General features: G+C 44.6%; 1 protein-coding gene, 1 long non-coding RNA gene and 6 other non-coding genes across 9 annotated transcripts; 4 read left to right on the top strand and 4 right to left on the bottom strand.

The window, feature by feature from the left end:
- Nucleotides 1–131: 131 nt before the first annotated feature.
- TTF2 (transcription termination factor 2) lies at nucleotides 132–18,184 on the top strand. Of its 2 annotated transcripts, XM_048293997.1 has the most exons (23): nucleotides 132–238; nucleotides 320–431; nucleotides 641–727; nucleotides 1,835–1,901; nucleotides 2,375–3,313; nucleotides 4,169–4,295; nucleotides 5,129–5,314; nucleotides 5,540–5,697; nucleotides 6,592–6,673; nucleotides 6,976–7,089; nucleotides 7,704–7,854; nucleotides 8,537–8,642; nucleotides 9,694–9,884; nucleotides 10,739–10,892; nucleotides 11,666–11,757; nucleotides 12,479–12,561; nucleotides 13,031–13,170; nucleotides 13,927–14,097; nucleotides 14,691–14,749; nucleotides 15,645–15,798; nucleotides 15,906–15,988; nucleotides 16,987–17,061; nucleotides 17,812–18,184. In XM_048293997.1, exons 1-23 carry the CDS (start codon nucleotides 211–213, stop codon nucleotides 17,954–17,956), a joined length of 3,504 nt encoding a protein of 1,167 aa, XP_048149954.1. In that variant the 5' UTR covers nucleotides 132–210; the 3' UTR covers nucleotides 17,957–18,184. The 2 variants fall into 2 exon arrangements, with proteins under 2 accessions (XP_048149954.1, XP_048149956.1); XM_048293999.1 differs by lacking the exons at nucleotides 132–238; nucleotides 320–431; nucleotides 641–727 and having other exon boundaries at nucleotides 1,842–1,901; nucleotides 2,349–3,313.
- On the bottom strand, nucleotides 6,842–20,577 carry LOC125321330. Its single transcript, XR_007201511.1, has 3 exons — nucleotides 19,648–20,577; nucleotides 12,392–12,497; nucleotides 6,842–7,037 (listed from the first exon to the last, which is right to left on the bottom strand). It is a non-coding gene; the product is annotated as an uncharacterized LOC125321330 (long non-coding RNA).
- TRNAL-CAG lies at nucleotides 19,084–19,166 on the top strand. The gene has a single exon. It is a non-coding gene; the product is annotated as a tRNA-Leu (tRNA).
- On the top strand, nucleotides 19,450–19,523 carry TRNAI-AAU. Its single transcript has one exon. It is a non-coding gene; the product is annotated as a tRNA-Ile (tRNA).
- On the bottom strand, nucleotides 20,072–20,145 carry TRNAT-AGU. Its single transcript has one exon. It is a non-coding gene; the product is annotated as a tRNA-Thr (tRNA).
- TRNAS-AGA lies at nucleotides 20,402–20,483 on the bottom strand. The gene has a single exon. It is a non-coding gene; the product is annotated as a tRNA-Ser (tRNA).
- A 139-nt stretch (nucleotides 20,578–20,716) lies between the features above and the next one.
- Nucleotides 20,717–20,790, top strand: TRNAI-AAU. The gene has a single exon. It is a non-coding gene; the product is annotated as a tRNA-Ile (tRNA).
- A 277-nt stretch (nucleotides 20,791–21,067) lies between these two features.
- TRNAH-GUG lies at nucleotides 21,068–21,139 on the bottom strand. The gene has a single exon. It is a non-coding gene; the product is annotated as a tRNA-His (tRNA).
- Between the last annotated feature and the right edge of the window lie 53 nt (nucleotides 21,140–21,192).

Here is a 21,192-nt window from a genome sequence, read left to right on the forward strand (position 1 = left end):
GGGCCCTTGCCCGGGGCCCTTGCCCACGGCCACGCCCCGCCCGCGCCCCTCATGGAGTGGCCACGCCCCGTTAGCGTCTCCCTCGCGCTTGCTCGCGGCCCGGAGGGCGCGGGGCGGGCGGGGATCGGGGCGCGCGCAGCGCAGCGCCGCGGTGATTGGCTGTGCCGCGCCGGCCGGGCGGCATTGGCCGGTTCAAAGGGCTGCCCGGCCATGGAGGCTGTTCCGTGCGCCGAGCACGGTGAGGGGCGGCCCGGGGGGCCCGGCGGGGTTTGGTGTGGGGGTCTCGGACTGACCAGTTCTGCTTTTCTCCGCTCCGCAGGGTCCCTCTGCTTGCTGAAAACGGGCGTCCGCGATGGCCCCAACAAAGGGAAGAGCTTCTACGTGTGCGGGACGCAGGGCCCCGCTGCCTGCGGCTTCGTCCTCCCGGCGCCGTAGGTGCAGGGCAGGGGGCGGCAGGAGGGGGACTGTGGGACAGGGAACACACGTGCCTGTCCTGAGGGAAGTTCACTGCTGTGTCAGCAGCCTCAAACCTGTTTTCTTACGTAATCTTTGTTTTGTCGCAAGTGATTGTTTTGCCGTGGCAGTTTCCTGGGCAGCTCGTCTTGTCTCTATTATTCCGCTTCTCCTTTCTTCCTTTCAGGGTTCCTGCTTCTCACTGCTTGATCCATGAGGGGTGCGTGGTGGAGCTGCAAGTCCTGGTTCAGCAGCCGGACAGAGAGGAATACCAGTAAGTTCCTCAAATTTTTTAAACCCGTGTGTCTGCCTTAAAACCTATGGTTTTAGGGTAAAACCTATGTTCCTTCTTCCTTCTTTATCCTATGTTTAGTTCTTAAAATAATCTTCTCAAAGTGCTTCTGACTAATGGTCCTTTCGTTTTTGCAGTTACTGGTCAGAAAACTTGAATCCTGTGATTTGGCAGTTTTTCTGAAATGAGGATTTAACATCCACCTAGGCTGTACATGTGTCCTGTGAGGAAAGGAGGGCTATTATTAGAGTATCTCATTTTTATGGTATATTTGAAGACTTACTTTGTAGTATGCTGCCTATTTGAAATAAAGATCGTCATTCTTAGGATCAGGAGGGTCTTAGCTCTCTCTATTATTTATGAGAAGTGAGAGTTGAACTGCCAGCCATTCAAAGTGGAAATGGGGGTTTAATGTGCATGTTGAAATGTTTGGAATTGTTTTATGGTGACTGACTTGCAGTTTCCTTCTAAAATTGAAAAGGGTCGTCGAGCCCTGAGGCCTTCATTTACCCTGTTTCCAAATGTTTGCCACTTTTATTAGCAGTTATATCCAATAGTATAAACCTGGGTCATCAGATAATGTTTGTTTTTAACAGAATTTAACAGGGCTCTGTGGCTGCGTTCATCCAAACTTAGCATCAAATTCACCAGTGTTACTTCTGATAAAGTACTTGCAGCAGTTCTGGTTGGCTGCTAGTTTGAAAAAGAAATCACATCCAAAGTATTTCTGTCCCTGAGTGGCTGTAAAGATGAGGTGGTCTGTGCAGTGTAGCTAAAAGAAGAGTTGTTTCCTTACACCTTGAAATCATAAGATGCTTCTAAGGCTCTAAACGTAGATGGTATTTTTGCTTGAGCAGTTACCCTTCTATAGCTAAAATGAAAAAAAAAAACCCCAAAGCCTGGGAATCTTTATCCAGAGAACACTGCTCTCTGTTGCCCATGTTCATGGCCTTTTGTTATGCAAAGGTCTGAATGTAAAGATGAACAGAACTTGTCTGTGATGCTTTTTGGTGCAAAATACTTTTTAAAGAGTGCTTAGAGCTTCTTTACTGGCTCCTGCGGTTGAAATCTTGTTTTAATCCTTGGTAGGTTGTTTTACCGGTGCCTTAAAAGTAAGCTGAATGGGAAGAAATGGTGTGGAAGCGTCCCATGGCAGGTATGAGTGTTTCCTTTGTATTCTAGTATCACCTCATTCCAGCATGATTTTTCATTCCACATACAGTAGTCACCTCTGAAAGTACTTAGTGGGAGATTTTCTGTCTGCTAACTGAAAAGTGTACGAGGCCTGCTGTTCTCTAGATGAGACTTCTCTTTCTCTTAGGTTATGTGAAGTACTCACTATTCTTCAGTCTTAGAAGGAACTTGGATTTGATTCCTGGCTGTCCTCTTTTCTAGAGATTGTGGTGTTGGGACTTGATCCCAAAAAACAATGGGAATGGCAAAGGAAGTAGAAAACCAGCAGTTTTGTTTTGGATTTCTAATGAAACGTTTATCCTGATTGTGTTAGAATGATAGGAAAGATGATCTTGGTAGAGAATGAAGTCTTGTTTGAGGTGATCAGGTTGTGTGTGTAGTTAACAGGCTTTAATAATTTATATGTTAGCATTTATTCCCTTGTATAAATTACAGGATCCAAAAGCTACCAAAGCGTCAAAAGCCGTGGAATCCCAGCCCAGCACAGCACCTTTCTTCAATCCCACTAGCCAAAGAAATCCATTCAAAGTGCTGGACAAGAATTGTGCACCATCATCCTGGAAACAGATGAATCAAGGAAATGGAGAGGAAAGTAAAGCAAAAGGAGTTAAAGCAGAGAATGAGAGAGTGTTGGTGTCACATAAAGAAAAGAAATCAACCTCTGATTCCTCCACAGAGACAGAACCTCTAGAAGAACTCAAAAATAAAAAGAAACCATCCACAGGAAGTAAAAGTGACTCAGAATTTCAGGAGAAGACAGTGTCTGAATCTAAACTTGGCCTTTCTGAGACCAGGAAAGGGAAAAATATGCTTTCAGAGGAAGAGAAATATGGTGGCAGTGGCAGGGAATCCAAGAAGCCTTCTGAGCATGTGGACAAGGAGCCAGGCGCGAGATCAAAACTCTTGCCACTAAGTCTTGGAAAGCAAAGTACAAGTACCAAGCCTCCAGTGGAGGAGCAGCTTGGAGACAAAAGCTTAAAAAGTTGTGGGGATAAGGAAACAAGAGAGAAAGATTGCACTGGTCAGAAGAATGGTGGAATTAAACTGGTGTCTAAAGAAGATGCCCTTTCCCCCTCAGGGGCACAGTCAGCATCGAAGTGTGCTGCCCTGAGGGGAGGTGCACAGGCAGAGCTGCCCAAGGCACAGCTTGGACCAGGGTCTCCTGGGGAAGCTTCTGGCAGTGACAGTGATGAAGTACAATTTGGCTGTTCCTCCTCAGGTAAAAGTAAACCTGAGAAATCAGTTGAGATTCCTTCAGGAAAGAGTGTGCAGGGGACATCTTTGCCAGGAGCAGGAGCATCATGTCACATGGAAGGACCCAAGGACCCTAAAATGCTTCATAACCATCTTGTAGTCCAGCTGAAACAGAAAAAGGTCATTTATTGCACCTATTTTGGGGGGTGGGGAGGGTGTTATTGTTTTCAGAGTCACTTCCCTTACTCATGACAGGCATCAGAATATGGTATCTCTTCGCAGCACAAACTCAAAATGTGGTGTAGGAGGATGTGGTGCGAGAGGGAATTCAGCCTATGTACAGACTGGTTGTATTAAGCAGATACAAAACAATTACCTATAAGGTAATACAGCCTTCTGCATTTGGGGATGCCCACCTGAGGTTGTGTCTTGTCTTTTACCCTGAAAGTAATTTGCATAAGATGGGATAGTGCACAGCCAGCTTAACTTTTGTAAGTAACATGGCTGTTTCTGGTAGCCTCTCTTGGCCTTGTGCAGTAGGAGTGATCTAGCTATGAAAGTTCACACTAGGATGAAGTAAACTTAACTACCTGTTTGCTTTTTTTTTTTTTTTTTCAAATAATTGCCAATCACTATGTTCTACAGTTTTTACTGTGAACCTCTCTGTTTGCCTAGAGTTCAGAAAAGAACCTCAAAATAAAGTCAGAAGTGTTGTTTGTTCAAGTAGGTTAAATGTTGGGTGCTTTGAGAGAGGTCAGGATTTTCCAAGTCACTTGACTACCTGTTTCATAAAAAGGAGTCCCTGTGTCCTTCCATCTTTTCTGAAGAACACTAATGGTTAGTTTATTTTCTGCTAAAAGACTGTTTAATTGTACTGAATGACACTTGAAAGCTTTTGGAGATTACAGAACAGTATCAAAATACAAATCAAAATGAGATAAGATTAGTTCTGCTTAGACTTCTGACCAGATTGTTCTGTGTTGGCAGAGAGCTTGGTAACCACACTCAGGTTTTGGTTTTTTTTCGTGTTTGCAGAGTACATTGGCTACAGTGAACATTCAGCTGCTGCCAGATAAAGGGGAACGGTTATTAAAGCAAGTGCAGGATTTGGAAGCTGCACTCAGTGCTCTTAACATTTCAACAGCAGATACTAGTGAAAAAGGTAGGGATAATTGGTTTTTTTGCCTCCAGAAGTTTACAAAACAATTTGTCTTAAAAATAGTTGTTAATATGGAGGAAATACAGCATAAACTTATATATGGCCTGTGGTCTATAAAATGTTTGTTGAGATTTACTGAAGATGGAAAGTGTAAATTGCAAAATACGTGTCTGGGAGCAGATGAATGGAACAACTCAAAAGTTTCCTGTGAAATGTGGTGGCTTCCCAAGGGAGTTTCCTCCCACCATTAGGATCTAGGTTTCCAGCTTTGGCTACATGACTGAGACGGGTATCTCCATGAGAACATGCCAGTGAAGTGTTAACTCCCTCTGTTGCAGGATGGAACTGTGCTGTTTAGGCATGTTGTTGTGATTGAATATTCCAGTTACCAGATTCAAAATGAGCAGCTTCCAGTGTGCTATTCCTGAGAGAGAAAAGCTCATGAGCTCTTGGCCCATTTGTTCTTGGATGTTTCAATAGTTTTTGTGTTCAAAATATTGACAGGAGAGATATCTTCAAGATTAATAAATTGTCTGGGAACAGTGTGCAAAACTGACCTTTTTGCACTGCTCTGATCACAGTTGCAGAGTTCAGTGTGTGGCTATAAACCACATACTGAAGCTGGAGCTGGACGCGTTGCCTGTCACAGCAGCAGGCCAAGAGCACGTTGTAGTGGCTCAGGTGATGTGCTAACCTGCTATTAAATTGGTGTCACCACTTCACAGTATTTTGCAAGCAGACTGTTGGGCAAAATGAAGGCTCTTCTCTGGGCTGTAGAGCAAGGCTCTGAGGTTCACGGTGCAACCTTTTCAGCCTGTGCTTCCTTTCTCCTTAAGGGCAGGACAGCATGAGCAGCAGCTGCCACCATGAAGAATCTTTGTCTAACCCAGCTGGCAGGCCAGGTGGTACAAAGCTGATAGCACCACTCCCGCTCCAGGATTCTTCAGCAAAGGCCTCTGCAGGCTCACACAGTCACCCCTTGGCTGCTGCTGCTTTGGGTTCCAGTGGCCAAAGGTTTGGAAGTAAGTATAGAAAGACTCTGTCATTTACAGAGAACACTGTTGAGTACTATTTCTGAAATAATCCTGCAACTGGTGGATATATGTGAGAGTACTAAACCTTTTTTGTTACTGCGAGCTGCATACTGTCCCTCAGGCATCTGCAGCCACTGAAGTCAATCTCTGAGGTGAAAGATCTGCTTGGAAAGTTAGCTCTGTAAACACATCTCTGATACTTTATCTTTGCAGTGAGTGTTGGTGTGCAGAATCTGTATGGGGGAAGAATGACAGAAGACCGAATCAGGGCTGTACACAGGGCCACATTTGAGGCTATTAATCATCTTCATAAATCTCTAGAATCCTGTCCAACAGAAGAGACAGCAGCTGAAGATCCCTCTGGACTGAAGGTGGGTTGGCAAGGATGGAAGCTGTTATGCTGATGAGTGAATCATAACCTCTGAGTAGTACCCTAGAGCATTCCTTCCTTCCCACTTTGACATACTTTGCATCCTAATGGAAGCAGATACTCTAATTACATTCCATCGATGTTGTTTGTACATGATGGGCAGAACAGAGGTGTGAGGAACAGTCTGAGAACCTCATTTTTCATTCTTCCTGGTGAGCTGTAAGAAATAATCTTTCAAAAAAGTGTTGCAGGTGATTGAGTTCATGCAGTGTGATGGACTCCAGAGTAGTCAGTTCTGATCTGCCAAGAGCAGCTCTCTGTCTGTGAGGTGATGCAGAACTCATGTTTGAGGTTATATGCGAGGTATTGGAAGGCACATGCCTCCACAAGATGGTGTGTAGATGCATATATGTTGTCACTTGTCACATTGTCTTGGGACCTTTTCAATGGTGGGGAAGGCCACTAAATGTCCTGTGGTGGTAGTATGTAGTCCCTCTTCCTGTTCTAAGAGTCTGTCAGGGTCTTAGATTCAGTGAGAAAAGGGGAAGTGTTCTCAATCCCTTTCCTTGACAGTGATAGGTGTTGTAAGCAAGGTAGTCTGGGGTGGACTTTCCAGCTGAACGAGCTGTTGTTATCTGCTCTCTCAGAGCACTGTGAGGCACTAAGCTGGTTTGTGCATGAGGCATTGGGAAGACTCATCTATGGTACTGCTGACCTCCTGTCTTCAGGAGTTGCCTACCTTAGGTATTGCAATCCATGTGAAAAAAGAACAGGTAGGTAAACTCCTTTTAGTAGGATTGTAGTAAAACATTTGAACAGGATAATTGGAACAGGAAGCAGAAGTGTCTAAATTTTGCCAGGTGTTTCCTTCAAATCCTCTGTCTCACCCCCTCAGGTTCCACTGCTGCAGCACCAGAAACAGGCGCTTGCATGGCTCCTGTGGAGAGAGAGTCAGAGGCCGTGTGGAGGAATTCTGGGTGAGCAACAGAACGGGAAAGGGGATTTTGTGGGATCTATGGCAGCAAAGTTTTGCATGTAACTTAGTTGGAGGCCAATTGCTGGTTATTTTGTAGGCATGTCAAAAGGTCTTGTTTTCTATGCCCTTTTACCAACTACAGGTATTAACCAATTACTAAACCATACCCTGAAATTTTCATCTGTGTATTTTTATTTTGCTGCGTTCCCCAGGGCACTTTCTGTTGTAGTATTTCCCTCAGTGTAGATCTCAGCTAAGGGGGCTCATTTCTGCAGGTGATAACTGGTGTGTGTCTTTTTGCAGCGGATGACATGGGCTTGGGGAAGACTCTAACGATGATTGCTCTCATTCTGGCCCAGAAGCAGCTGAAGACAGAGAAGAAGAAGGAGACGTTAGAAATATGGCTATCCAAAAATGGTACAGAGTTGTTGCCATCCTACAGCACATACATTATGATGAAGTGCCATTTGAAATGCCTAAAGCATTATAGGTTAATGGGTCGTAGAACAACACACTGTATCTGTGCTCACTTTCCTTCTGCAGGAAACTTTCATTTGGCTAAATTTTACTGTGCTTCCTTGCATGGCCTTTCTCTTGATCAGGGTCATTTTTGTCTTCCATTGGATGTGTAGGATTTTCCAACTCATTACTTTATATTATTTGGGGAATTTTTTTTTTTTTTTTACTATTTTCCTGAAACAGTTAAAGCCAACATATGCTGAGTTTGCAAAAGGTTTCATAGCTTTTAAAACATATGCATGGTTTTCATAAGGACTTAAAATATTTACTATTCACCTCCCTGTGACTGATCTTTTTTCTTTCCAACGCTCCCCCAATGATTACTTTTATCTTGTCCACAGACATTGGGGATGCTAGTGCTTTTTAAGAGTGTTGCTTCTGTGTCCACAGTCTGTACTGTATCCTCATGGAACTGGTTGGACACTCTTCTCAGTTGTGAATTTCCAAAAACTCTGTCATTGTTCTAATCTAATGTGAAGACATTGAAACCTGTCTGCAATATTTTCTTTTAGAGTCCACTGTTATCCCTTCTAGTTGCACTTTAGTCATTTGTCCTGCATCCTTGATCCATCACTGGAAGAAAGAGATTGAGAGACGTGTGGCCTTTGGCAAACTGAGGATCTATTTGTACCACGGGCCAAATCGAGATAAGCATGCAGAGGTGTAAGTGCTAAACCATAAATATGACTAAGAAAAGCAAAGTGCTAGCAAGAGATTGTGTTTATCAAAGTTGAAATTCAGTGGCTGTAAAATGATGGAAGAATGTGAAGTATTGAAATGTGGAAGATCCAGAAAGTCAGGCTGATGTGTGCTGTCAAGGTGTATTTAGTAAAACATTTACTGGCCTGTGCCCACGCTCAGTGGTTCTGGTGGAGGCTTTTGCTGCTTCTGATAGCAAAAAAAAAGGTGTATATTCTCTAAAATACCTCTTGCATGCGAAGATTGTCAGTGGCAGTTTCTTCCATGCTTGTGCTTTATAGTTGTATTTTTTTATCAGCTGTATGTATAGATCAGAATATTTTCTAGACCTCTTCAGGCCATGCTAAGCAATATTCCTGGGTGTCAGGCTCTAAGTAGGGTGCATCCCATGTGGTGTGCATTCTGGACAATGGGCTTTTACTGTCATCTTGAGCTTGCTGTGTCTACTTCCAGTATCCATAAAACAGGGACGATGCAACTTTCCTGTTTGACTGCAATGAAGCTCAGTTTTCTGTAAAAGTCAGCATTTCAGCTCCTATAGAGCTGTGTTGTTCTTAAATGCATTCTTCAGCATGCATTTAGTCTGTCTTGCAAAATGAATTCCTTATGTGTTCTTGCTCCTGATTACTGCTTTCCCTTTATGCAGGCTTTCTGGATATGATGTTGTTGTCACAACCTACAGCCTTCTCTCCAAGGAAGTTCCCACAAGCAAAGAGGAGGGGGAAGTTCCTGCTCAGGACCATGATGTGGGGGTGAGAAGCCATAATGTCGATAGGGAATTGCCTTAAGGTTTTATTCTGAGGTGTTGCAAACCATTGTTGTTTCAAGTAGCACCTTATATGTGTTACAGTGAGCAACAGCTTGATTTTTTTTCATAAGCCCCTGTTGATTGTTTTTATAAAAGCAAAGTGATGAGAGAAAGTGTTGTGAAGTGCAGCAAGAATAGATAAATTCACAATATATCTGTTCTGTAGAATTACAGAATATGCTACATTGAATACAGTTGAAATGTCAAAAAAAGTAATTTTAAGAATGCAGTGGTGAATCTTGTTCTCTTTTTGAGGTGAAGGAGCAGTAGAATCTCCTGTTTGATGTTCTTTGTTGCTTGAAGCACTAATGTCCCTCCAAACTGCCAGAAACCTGTTGTGCTCAGGCTCTGGGTCAGTCTGAATTGAGACTGAGGCAACTTCGATGCTGCCTTGAAGAAACAGCAGTGCGCTGGCTGGGCTATGAAAATAATGAAGTGATTGCTGAGTGCTGACTGAAATGACTGCACAGTGTAGATGAAGTCCCATGCTGGTGTGGATATTGCTGTCTCCTACCTCTGTGCACAGCTCTAGATAAAGCTGTTGCAGAAAACAGGACTTGGAATTTCCTGAAACTTAGAGGTGGTTTCTATAACATTTTTGAGAGATCAGAATAATTATATGTGGTCCTTCATCTCAGCATAGCAAAATGTAACTGATATGAAACACCTCTTGTAGTAAGAACATTATATGATAAAACGTTAAAAGCAAGAAAATGAGCAAAATACTAGAAATTGTTATTAAGATCAGGCAAATACTTTGCAGTTTTCAGCTTATAAACTTTAAACATGAAAGCTTTAAAGAGATGATTTTTTGAGACCATTTCTTACATGACAGTGTTGGGGCTGTCTTTCAAACCAAGACAGACTGTAAGAGCACAAATTGCTACTGACTAACATCAGGAAAAGGCTCCTTGCTGGAAAAATGTTTGTGCTTGTGGCTCCTTGGAGAGCCTAGCAAGGTTTTGATCCAGGTTATAGTCTGCTTTTTCTTTCAGAGTGGATCATCTCCCTGTTCCCCTCTGCTCAGGGTAGCTTGGGCTCGAATTATATTGGATGAAGCTCACAATATTAAGAACCCAAGGGTTCAAACCTCTATAGCTGTATGCAAACTGCGAGCTAGTGCCAGATGGGCTGTCACTGGGACGCCAATACAGAACAACTTGCTGGACATGTACTCTCTCCTGAGGTGAGCTGGTTGCACATGACCACATGGACAGGGATCCAGTCCTAGTAATTCTTCTCTGATGAAGTGCTAAGGTAGTTTCTAAGTTTGAGATGTCTCTAAGATAGGTGTGAGATTAGTTATATTAACACTTGGTACTGGATTGCAAAGGCTGTGGTTGAGGCATTGCACAAGGCTGACCATGTGTCTGCTGTTGCTTGTAGCTTTTCTACCTCCATGGAGGACAAAGGGCAAATTACTTTGTATCTCTTATGACTTCAGGATGAGTATGCACAAAACCAATTTTAATGAACAGAGGTTTTATGAGTTAATCCCCGTTGTTAGCAGGGCAGCCTGGGAGGACCTTCTCAGAGTGTTGTGCTGCAAGGGCATTGAAGGAAAGGGTGAAAACTTTGGATTCTCTGAACAATGATGAACAGGTGCTCCTCATTGCTGAGGGGGGGGAAGACTACAAATGGTGTTGGAGAACCAGAGAGAACTTGCATTTGAAATTAATTTTGGATAATTGAAATTAATTGTCAAGTAAGAAGTTTGACAGATGAATGTGCTTTTTGGCAAGTGCCTGCAGCTTGATGTCCTTTGTTTGCTGGTGATGCTTGAAACATTACGGGCTAAGAGGAGATGATGAATCAGAAAGAGGTGCTTATAGTATTAGTGATGGAAAGACATCTGAGCAAACAAGTTATCACCACCATTACACTGGAAATGTTTTGCTGCTCCTTGGTGATGCAGTTAGGGCATTTGGAAATGGTTTGTTTTGGTAGCAAGGAATAGCAAGGAATTTGGGTCTGGGCACTCCAGAGTAACTGAAGAACTCTTCTTCCCTTGGTATGAAGTCTCCTTCCTTCCTGTCATAGGTTTCTACGTTGCTCTCCTTTTGATGAGTACAAAGTGTGGAAGTACCAGGTAGATAACAACACAAGGAAGGGGGGAGAGAGGCTAAGCCTCTTAACCAGGAGCCTGTTATTGCAGAGAAGGAAGGACCAGCTGGATTCAGCTGGCAAGCCCTTGGTAAGAACTTCACCCTTGACAACTATTGCCATCATTCCATTGTTTTCCTTGCAGCAGACAGTTATTTACATGCATAAATTTGTTAATGGGTGGGGTTTCCTGTCTGTTGCACTCTCTTGAGCAAGAGGAGCAAATGCCTGTGGGATGCTTTTGTTGCTTACCCAGAAAGCAGAATTAAGGAGAATAATGAAACCTTTCAGTCATAAATCACATACAGACAAAAATATGTCAAGTAATTGCATGTAGATGGCCGCTTAGTGGAAAGTTAGTCTAGATCACTGGACTAGCTTAGATCTCTGAGAACCCAAGCTGCCACATGTCAAATAGACCTGGTGTGTGCTGTAGCATTGGCTTTCTGCATTGCTTTTTACAAACAGTCCCTTAAACGGAGTATTAGGTCATAGGTGTGTCTTAAGCCTTTAAAATGTATAGTTTTGGTGTACTGTCTGATTTTTGAGTGGGGAAATAAGCTACTTTAGCAACACAAAAATTAATCCCTCTGTGGTAGCTGTCAAGCAGTTCATACTTAGTAGCTCCTGCCTCCTGTTACTGGATGAGTTGGAATAAAGATTTTATCTTGAGCGTTAACCAGGCTCCTTGGAGTTCCGTGAGTGTCTGTGTTGTGTTATAGTTACATTAATACACATGGCTTTAGTGAACAGACAGCTGTCTTCTGAGACTTAAGAGTACTGTGTTAAATCTTGGATTGCTGGTGTTGGTGATGGTCTGTAAGATTTTTGCACTACGTCTGATCCTGTGAATTTTCACTTCAGGTATCTCTGCCCCAGCGCAACACACAGCTGCATCAGTTAAAACTTACAGCAGAAGAGCAGTCTGTGTACAATGTGCTCTTTGCAAGATCCAGGTATGAATGTGGGTAGGGATATGGTATTTTTTGGGTTTGTTTCTTTTTGATAGGGAAATCAGAAGAGAAATTCACTTCAGATGAGAGGAGCTTTTGGACAAACTCCTGTTAGTATTTTCCCCTTCTGATTGATCTGTCTAGTGTGCTTGAAAATACATTGCTTGTTCTGGTATTAGACAAAACTGATTAATTTCTTTTCTCCCATATATTTATGCCTTGTATGAGCTTTGTATTCTAGCCTTACACTTAATCTCACTGATTTCAAGACTCCAAAGACTTGGAATTGCAACAAGTAGTTCTTAAATGATGATGTGTGAGTACTTGTAAAGGAGAGAATTATCATCTTTGCTCTGTGATTCTTGTACAATTAGAAATTATGCTGGCCTCTCCAGATAGCTGTAATGCAAGCCAGCATCACTTTGTGTTCTCCTAGGCTCTTTCAGCAGTGTCACTGTAAAGACTTTTCCTTCCTTTTAAATATACATTTAAAGGTGTTCTCATACTCAAAAAGCAGACTTGCTTCCTCTTGTGATTTCCAAAATGCATCTTTGGTTTGATCATACTCAAGTTAAACAAAACGGAGTGGTTTTTTGTGATCATTTTGTGACTGAATGATTAATGAAACCTTCCTTACCTTAATGCATCATCAGCTTGCTAAGCTCGGGTCCCTCTTGCCTTTTTTCTTGCTGTGAATCCCAGTGTCTTTGTCTTGTTTTTCCAGGTCAACACTACAATCCTACCTAAAGAGACAAGAGCAGAAAAATGAAGACAGAGAGTATGATGGTGGTAACCCCTTCGAGAAAGGTTTGAGCACACCCTCCCCTGAAAACATTTGCAAAAGTGGCTCTTAAGTGCACAGTTCAGAAGGGGGAACAGACCCGGGGTCAGGACTTAGAATTTCTTTGGAAAATGCTCCCCTGATGTTACAAAGAGTCATATCTTAATATTCTAGAAGTGTGTTCTCATTGTTTTAGCTCTGGGAAAATACCTTAACCTTCTTGGGACTAAAATTTCCTTTGAAATAAAGGTCCAATTGCTCAGAGAATAGATGTCAGTATTAGTGTATGGTAGATGATACTCTGACTTGTCCTGTTGCTGTTTTTTTCTTCTTTTTTTGATTAAAGTGGGGGTAGATGGGTTCCTATGTTAAATCAGGTATTTGCTTGCCTGTTGACTCTTGACTCCTCTTCATGAACCTCTTCCTGAAAGTGGATTGACAGTGCTTGGAAATGTCTCCAAGAGCTCTTGATGTTTTGTCTTCCTTCCTTGACAGTTGCACAAGAGTTTGGAGTCAGTCAAAAGGAATTTCCAGCAGCCTCAGAAAGTGCCTCCCAGGTCTCAAGTACTGTCCATGTCTTGTCCATGCTCTTGAGGCTCCGTCAGTGCTGCTGCCATCTCTCCTTACTGAAAGTGGTAATTGCATTATGTTGTAGTGGTGTGAGGGGTTTTGTGGGGATCTTATAAGTGTTTATGTAAGTTAACAGACTTGGTAACACCTCTGCTCCTCTTAGCTATGGGAATATGAACAGAGTCAATTTTAGGACTCTGTGTTTTAAAGCCCAAGATGTTTTAGATGGGCTTACCTTTTACCGAAGAGTTCCCCAGCATGACTTACATGGGCAGCTGTGTCTCTAGAAATACCTTTATTCAGATAAAAAGGGAACTAGAATTTTAATGGTAAAGAAGTCTTAATCTTAACCTAGCCTTGAAAAGTGCACAAGTGTAGCCTGTTTCAAGGGCTTGTGTGTTGGAGAGCTCTCTAAGTGCTTTGAGGTTGCCTTGCCTGAAGGAGACTGATCTTTCAGGAGTTCTTGGCTCTGTCACATAAAGCAGCTGTGGAGAAGTTCAGCTATTAGGGGAACAGGCAGGAATTTATGTTCTAACATCTGTAATCCTGCAGTTGTTAAATGCTGGGGGCGGTCTGAGGAGACTGGACCACAGGAAATGGCTAAGATCACATGCTTTCCATACACTGCCCCTTTGGGGGCAGAATAAAGGTCCAAAGGGACTGTTGTCTGATCCAGTAGTGTTTCTTAATTGTTCTGTCTTCATATTGCATAGCATCCTTCAAAGCTGGTGTCCTCAGCAGGTATGGTGCTGGCTGGATCAGCACTGAATTTGATCTCAGGTTTGGCTGTGATCCCTTATTATATTGCTTTCTTTCCACAGGCTCTGGATCAAGTTAATTTGAACAGTGAAGGCCTTGCACTCTCCATTGAAGAACAACTTGGTGCTTTGACACTCTCTGAGCTCCAGACTTCTGATTCCAAATCAACAGTCTACCTCAATGGCACAGCTTTTCAAACAGATATCTTTGATATCACCAGGGAGAGCACCAAGGTATTCTGGTTGTGGCATTCTTACCTTCCTTGAGAAGCTTGGATTTTAGCATTTTGCCTCTTAAGTGGCTCATGAATTGTCACACCTTGGTAATTGCAGATCAGGCTATGTGTCCAATTTAGATGAAATCAGATGAGTAGGTTGATAGCCTGCTGAACTCCTTCTGGGAAGGCTCCAACTACTCAGGTGTTATGGGGTACTTCTAATAAAGTTGTGAGAATGTGACTGCTGAAAAACTGTCAGTGAAAATCTTAAACAACAGATTCACAGAAGTTCAGAAGAGCTTGCATGTGAGACCATGGTGTTTGTGAAGAGCTAGGAAAAAGGGATGGCAACAAGAGGAGAGGTTGCAGTAACTTCTTATAGGAAGGTTGGAATCTGTAAGACGGGCTTGTATGATTTGATGTCCTGACCCTGTTTTCTGTGGTAGTATTCTTAACAGTGACTATTAAAATCTCTTCAGACTCTAAGCACAAAAGAAATTCCAGTTGAAAAGCTGTTTTAATCACTTTCTACTTTAATTAAGAACATGCAAGCATGAGCTGGATTACGAGAGCAAACAGACTAATGTTTTGGATTTTTTTTTCCTGCAGATAGCTCAACTCTTGGCCGAATTGAAAGCTATTCAGAGTCACTCAGAGCCACAGAAAAGGTTGGCAAGTGTGTCCTTTTCTTTAGACATAGTGATGGAGAGAAGCACACTGTTTCTTGACAACAGCAGAAATAGTTTAAAATAAAATAATTTAATACAAAACTCACGGTATGATAAAATGGTGACAGTACTGCAGTAGTTGAACACAAGTGTTGAGGAAAAAAAAAAGTCTAAGATAAAAGAGGGGAGTTTAGGATACAGGTAAGTGTAAACATAAGGGAATGTGTGAGAAATCTCAGGCCTTGAGGCCCAGGAAGACTATTCTCCAGAAACAGGATTGGGAATAATTTGGTTGTGATGAGAAATATTTGCGCACCCCACAACCCAAAAAAAGTGGAGGACTAAAGCAGAGATTAAAACTGAACCTGTTAGAGATAAAGGAATGCATTGATCAGAAGACTTGTAGAAAGCTTTTTTCCAGTCTTTTCCAAAAAGGCATTCCCTTCATAATGGGAGAACCAACATTGCTTTTGTTCCCTTTCAAGACACTATTAAACAAATTATTGCATCACAAACTGTTTAGTCCAAGAAATTGGGGAGTGAGAGGCTATGGGGAATCTAAATTTGGTGTTGCTGTTGATTTTTACATTTTGCAGAAAAAGCTCAGTGATGTGACTCAGATTTGTGTTTGGGAGGTGGAAATGTAAAATCCAAAAACAGAGGTGAAAGTTACAGATTAAATTAAATTTATGTGAGGTTTATTGGGTATTAGCCTTCCACAGCAGGTTCTACCACTACACCTACAGGTGCCTCTCTTTCTGAATTGGGAAGGGGTTCCAGTTTGCAGTGGGGAAGGGTGCCTGAATTGTTGTAGCCCCTTGGGTGAGACACTGCAATGACCAAACTGTTCCAGTACACAGAGAGCTGGTTGTGAACTCCCTGTTCTCTCCTCCAGCGTGGTTGTCTCTCAGTGGACGAGCATGCTCAAAGTTGTGGCTGTGCACCTGCAGCGCCTGGGGCTGAAATATGCCACAGTGGACGGTTCTGTCAATCCCAAACAGAGGATGGATGTGGTAGAAGAGTTCAATAACAATCCCAAAGGGCCTCAGGTATGCAGTCAGGGCAGGGAGACAGTCCCTAGTGCTGCTATGAGCAGCTGTGATGTCTGGCTTCATGACTGTAAACTGGTTCCTTAACTCTCTTTTGGCCTTTGAAGGTAATGTTGGTCTCGTTGCTGGCTGGAGGCGTTGGCCTGAACTTGACTGGAGGAAACCATCTCTTTCTCCTTGACATGCACTGGTAAAGAGAAATACAAATTCTATCTTGGAGAGGATATTTAGGGCATGCTGGTTGCTTTCTCATTGCTTGTATTGTGATGTCTGATGCAACTGGGTTAGGAGGGAAGTGTTTAGCTTATAGTAGGGGCAAATGGTTAGTTGTGGAAAAGTGTTTTTACTACAGCCTCCAACCAAGACACTGATTTGTCAGTCCAGTGCTCAGTGCCATGAAATACAGTGCTGTAGGGGCAAGAAAAAAAAGAGCATAACAGCAATCCAAAGAAGCACAGGTATGCAGCTCTGTATCACAAAAGGCTACTGGGGACTTGGCAGTCCCTGGCTTAATTTCTTGCAGTAATGGATATGGTGCAGTAATGCCTACAGGCAGTTTGGCTTGAAACAAATCGATTGTGTTGAGCATAGCCAGTAACTGGGCATAGCTAGAGTACCTTTGGGTTTTACATATGAAAACAGTGTGTGCCAGCTGCTGATATTTATGTTGTCTCAAAAGTCAGAATCGCAGGTTTTTTCAACTAAATATTACTCATGAGAACTTAAAAAGCAACCTAATGAGCCTCATACAAAACCAGCTGCTGAGTAGCAGCATTAAGGAGATGCTTCTACAATATGGAAGTTGGTCACCAACAAGTATTCCTAGGATTTTGTCAAATGGACCCATTTCTTCTGTAAATATTCTGGAGTGATGGCCTCTTTCACTGGGGTTTGCCTTTCTGCTTCACTCTCTTTCCTCACCAGCTACTCAGCTTTCTCTGAGTACCAGCTGTTGGCCAGACTTGGGGCTACATGGACCGGTGGTCTCAGTCACGCAGTTGGCTTTGTGTGGAGTTGTAGAATACTTCTACCTAGGGCAAAGGGAAATGCAGTCAGGGTGAATGCTGGTCATCAAGCTGGTAAACCTAAGGTAGTCTGGGAGCAGTTTTAGTTCTACAGAGGAAGAAAACAGAATTCCCTGGAGGCAGGAAAATGAGGCAACTATTTTTTTTTCTTTTTACCTTGCAGGAATCCTGCTCTGGAGGACCAGGCATGTGACCGCATTTACCGTGTGGGGCAGCAGAAGGATGTTGTGATACACAGGTCAGCATTTTACTTAGCAGAATGAGGAGCTGCTCCTTATATACTGTCTGGCTTGAGTCAGTGAGACGAGTCCTTGGTTTCTCTACTTAGAGCTAGACACAAGGTCTGACAGTGGCATTGAGGTTTGGGCACTGAGATAAAAACGTTCTCATGTGTTCTGTGTGGCACTTGCGTGCATGTTGCTGTCCTGACAGCTAGCAGGGGTTTCTTGTTTTTCAGCCTGTGGATTAGTGGCAATGTCCTGTTCATTCCTTAGAACAGTTTGGGCACCAATCCATCTCTCTTAATTGAGTGGAGTTCTAATAAGTGGGAAAGTTGACTTTTAGAAAAAACATCTGTAACCAAGTACTAAAAGATTTAACTTAGTTACTATAAATGCAAATTCAAAGACTGGAATCTAAAATGCTATTTTGGGTACAGTGTTTTTGGTATAATAAGTGCCCATCAGTTAACAAGCAATCATTCTTTACAGGATTTTGTCACAGAATTACTGTTACTTTAGATGACCAGATTTGAGTCCTGAAGTGCATCAGACTTAAATTTGAAATGTTGTCATAGTTGGATATGAGGACAGCTGGTTTCTGTTCAGAGGTGTGTTTTGTCAGTCATATAATTTGCTAATTATTAATTTCTAAGTAAGATGAATCTTTCAAAATTTACTGGGGAAGTGTTTTTATAACACTGACACTTTTTCGTCGCACTTGAGATGGTGGGGCTTTTTGTCTTTTGATTTTAATTTTTTTTTTTTAGGTTTGTCTGTGAAGGAACAGTAGAAGAAAAGATCCTGCAACTCCAGAAGAGGAAGAAAGGTCTTGCCCAGCAGGTTCTGTCAGGCAAAGGAGAGACCTTCACGAAGCTCACTCTGGCTGACCTCAAAATTCTCTTTGGCATCTAATTATCTTTTGCAATACCCAACAGAAAGTAATTTATACCTACAAGTAACTGTGCAGCCTTCAACATAAGAATTCTGTTTTGAGGTGGTCATTTATTTTGAACAAACAACTACATTTTTATAACTGTTCTGGAAAGTTATCAACTTCCAGAATTTGTTTCAATACTGATGTTTGATCGTGTATCCAAAGATTAATACAGTTATAAGTTAAGCTATTGTTTTGCAACAAAAGTGTGCTTGTTTCTTGTTTGTATGAATGCTTTCTAGTTAGAAGACTTTCCTTTTCAGGACAGGAGATGCACTGGCATAAGTGAAACAAGAGCAAGGGAGACAGACATGAGGCGGGAAGGTTCAGAGGTTGAGTGGTGAGGTTGGATGGGCAATGAAGGAAGAAAAAAAATTGAGCACGATGCTATAAGAAAACTATATAAACTTTAGAATTTTAAGTAACAAAAGTAAGGAAGGACTTAAAAGAATACTTCACTTTCTCCTTTGTTCTTGAGGACTTTTTCTGTTTAAGTGAAGAACCATTTTTATACCTGCTCAAAATCCATACTGAAGCAGGGAAGTAGATTTCTGTTATGTTTCTATGAAACAGAACCTGAGTTCCTAATTGTTGTGGGGTTTTTTTTCTGAGTATTAGTTTTGAGGAAATTCTGAAGGTCTAGCATCTACCTCTAGATGCCATCTCATTAACTGGCAAATTACTGCTACAGTGTGCTGTGAATGTGTGAATTTGGCATTCAAAGTCAAATTATTTTAAAGGAATAATAAATAAGTGGTGTTACTTCAGTTTGCACAGTTATCCGCAGAACTGAGCAAAACTCTAAATACTGTCAGTCCAGGTGTAAGCAGGTCTTTGCAACACAAAATTCTTGGGTCTCTGGTGGAGGGCTGAGAGTAGCCTTGACCTACGGTCGCTGAGGGTGTGACAGAACAGCGGTTCCTGCTGCTAAGCGGTGTTTCAGGCACGTCTGTCGGGGGCGTTTACCCAGTGCCTGGAGGCTGTAAGGGGCAGCTGGGCCGCTGTCCTGCCCTGGTACCGCTGTCCTTTCTGTTCGCGGGCTCGAGCCAGGGCACTCTGGGCTGCCGCGGAGTCGAATGGGGCCGGCCGGGGCAGTCGCTCAGCGGTCAGGATGGCCGAGCGGTCTAAGGCGCTGCGTTCAGGTCGCAGTCTCCCCTGGAGGCGTGGGTTCGAATCCCACTCCTGACATACCTTTTCTTCTTTTTCGCCTGCGCCCCGTGCGGTGGTTTTACCTCGTGCGCCCGCCAAACGCGGGTGGGCGCGCAGGGGCCGCCGTGGGTGGGCGAGCGGAGGAGGGAAGTGTGGCGGGGCCATGCGCGGGGCCCACGCGTTTGCGCTGCCGTTCGGCGCGGGCGAGGCCTCGCGGATCGGCTCGGACCGGACCGGCGCCGCGTGGGCCGCGCGAGTCGTGGTCAGCACCGCCCTGGCCACAGTCAGACATGTGCCAGGCTGGAGGGGCTTGTGACACAGCGGCCGGTTAGCTCAGTTGGTTAGAGCGTGGTGCTAATAACGCCAAGGTCGCGGGTTCGATCCCCGTACGGGCCACTTCGCTTTTTGAAGCTACCCGCTGGTTTTGGGGGCCGCTGCTGCGGCTTCTCCCCCGCCTTCCTTGGGTCCGAGCAGCACAAGGGGACATAACCCCGCCCTTTTGCAGGCGCCCACACCTTACCACGATCGCCTACAGAGCCGCGCAAATGCTGCTGCTGCCGCTGGGGCTCCGATTTCATCAGCCGGGGCTGTTCCTCGGGCGGGGAGGGTGTCCAGCCGGGCGTGCGGAAGCGAGGGGCTGAATGAAAGGTGTTGCCCAAGGCTGACCTGTCACGGGCGGTCCCCGCGGGCGGGCACAGCCCGATTTCCTGTCCGAAACGACGACGGGCCGAGACCACATCGGCGCCAGAAGACGCCCTCCGAAGGGGCGGCAGCTGAAACCATGGGGACCCTTCAGCCTCTGCGGGGCAAATGACGAAAACGATCGGCTCCCGCTACTCAGACAGACACGATACGGGCAGCGGGTACGAGAAGAGCTGAGCGGAGGCGGGAGGGCCAGCGGCGCCTCCTCCAAAATGGATCTACGAGAAGGCCGGGAATAGCGCAGGCACCGCTGGGATTCGAACCCAGGATCTCCTGTTTACTAGACAGGCGCTTTAACCAGCTAAGCCACGGCGCCGGGTGGGCCAGGGGGAGCCCCGCCTCGCCCTGCCCAAAAAGGCGGGGGCCCTCCCGGGGGCAACCCCTCCCTACTGGAGGGTTTCCGCTCCGAGCTGGCGCTCTCGGGGAGTGGCTCCTAATTTCCTCATTTTCCTTATTTATTACTGGTGACAATTTCTGTTGTGTCAAAAAAAAAAAAAAAAACAGGCAGACAGTGAGCGGACTTCGGACACTGGAGAGGGAGGGAATACTCAGCAGGAGGAAAAGGATCTGCTCGTAGTCGGCAGGATTCGAACCTGCGCGGGAGGATCCCAATGGATTTCTAGTCCATCGCCTTAACCACTCGGCCACGACTACCGGATATGTGCACATTTTGGTATGCCGCCTTTCCCCGCCTAGGCGGCGGCTCCGCCTCCTCACCTTTTCCAGCCGTTTCCCCCTCGCGCTTTCCCAGTTCGGCGCCGCCCAGGCCGAGGGGCGGCGGGAAATGCGCGCGGGTCCCCAGAGCGGCGGCCGAGGCGCCGCGAGCGGGGGCGGGGCGAGGCAGCTGATAGGCTGTCGACGGACCCCGTGGGAGCGCGTGCATGGCGGGCCGGTTAGCTCAGTTGGTTAGAGCGTGGTGCTAATAACGCCAAGGTCGCGGGTTCGATCCCCGTACGGGCCACTTGCTGTTTTTTGGGCGGTGATTTTTTTTTTTTTTTTTTTTTTTTTTTTTTGGTAGTGCTTTTTTTTGGAGGAGTTTTTTGCGTTTGTTTTTTTCTTGCCGTTTTAGCGTTCTCTGTCTCAAACAACTCCCGCGCAAGGCCGGGTCCCGGGCGCAACCACCCCGCAGCCGGGGCCGGGAGGACCGGAGTCGTCTCGCGCCGTCCCGGCTAAGGCGCTCGCAGGCAGCGACGGCGGCAGGAAGAGGGAAAAAAAAACAAAACAGAAAAAAATGTTCTTGCCGTGACTCGGATTCGAACCGAGGTTGCTGCGGCCACAACGCAGAGTACTGACCACTATACGATCACGGCCGCTCTACGCCCGGCGCCACCGCCGCGGACGCCATTCGCTCTCTTCGGCGCAC

Source organism: Corvus hawaiiensis, chromosome 2, assembly GCF_020740725.1.
Source record: "Corvus hawaiiensis isolate bCorHaw1 chromosome 2, bCorHaw1.pri.cur, whole genome shotgun sequence".
NCBI classification, from domain to species: Eukaryota; Metazoa; Chordata; class Aves; order Passeriformes; family Corvidae; genus Corvus; species Corvus hawaiiensis.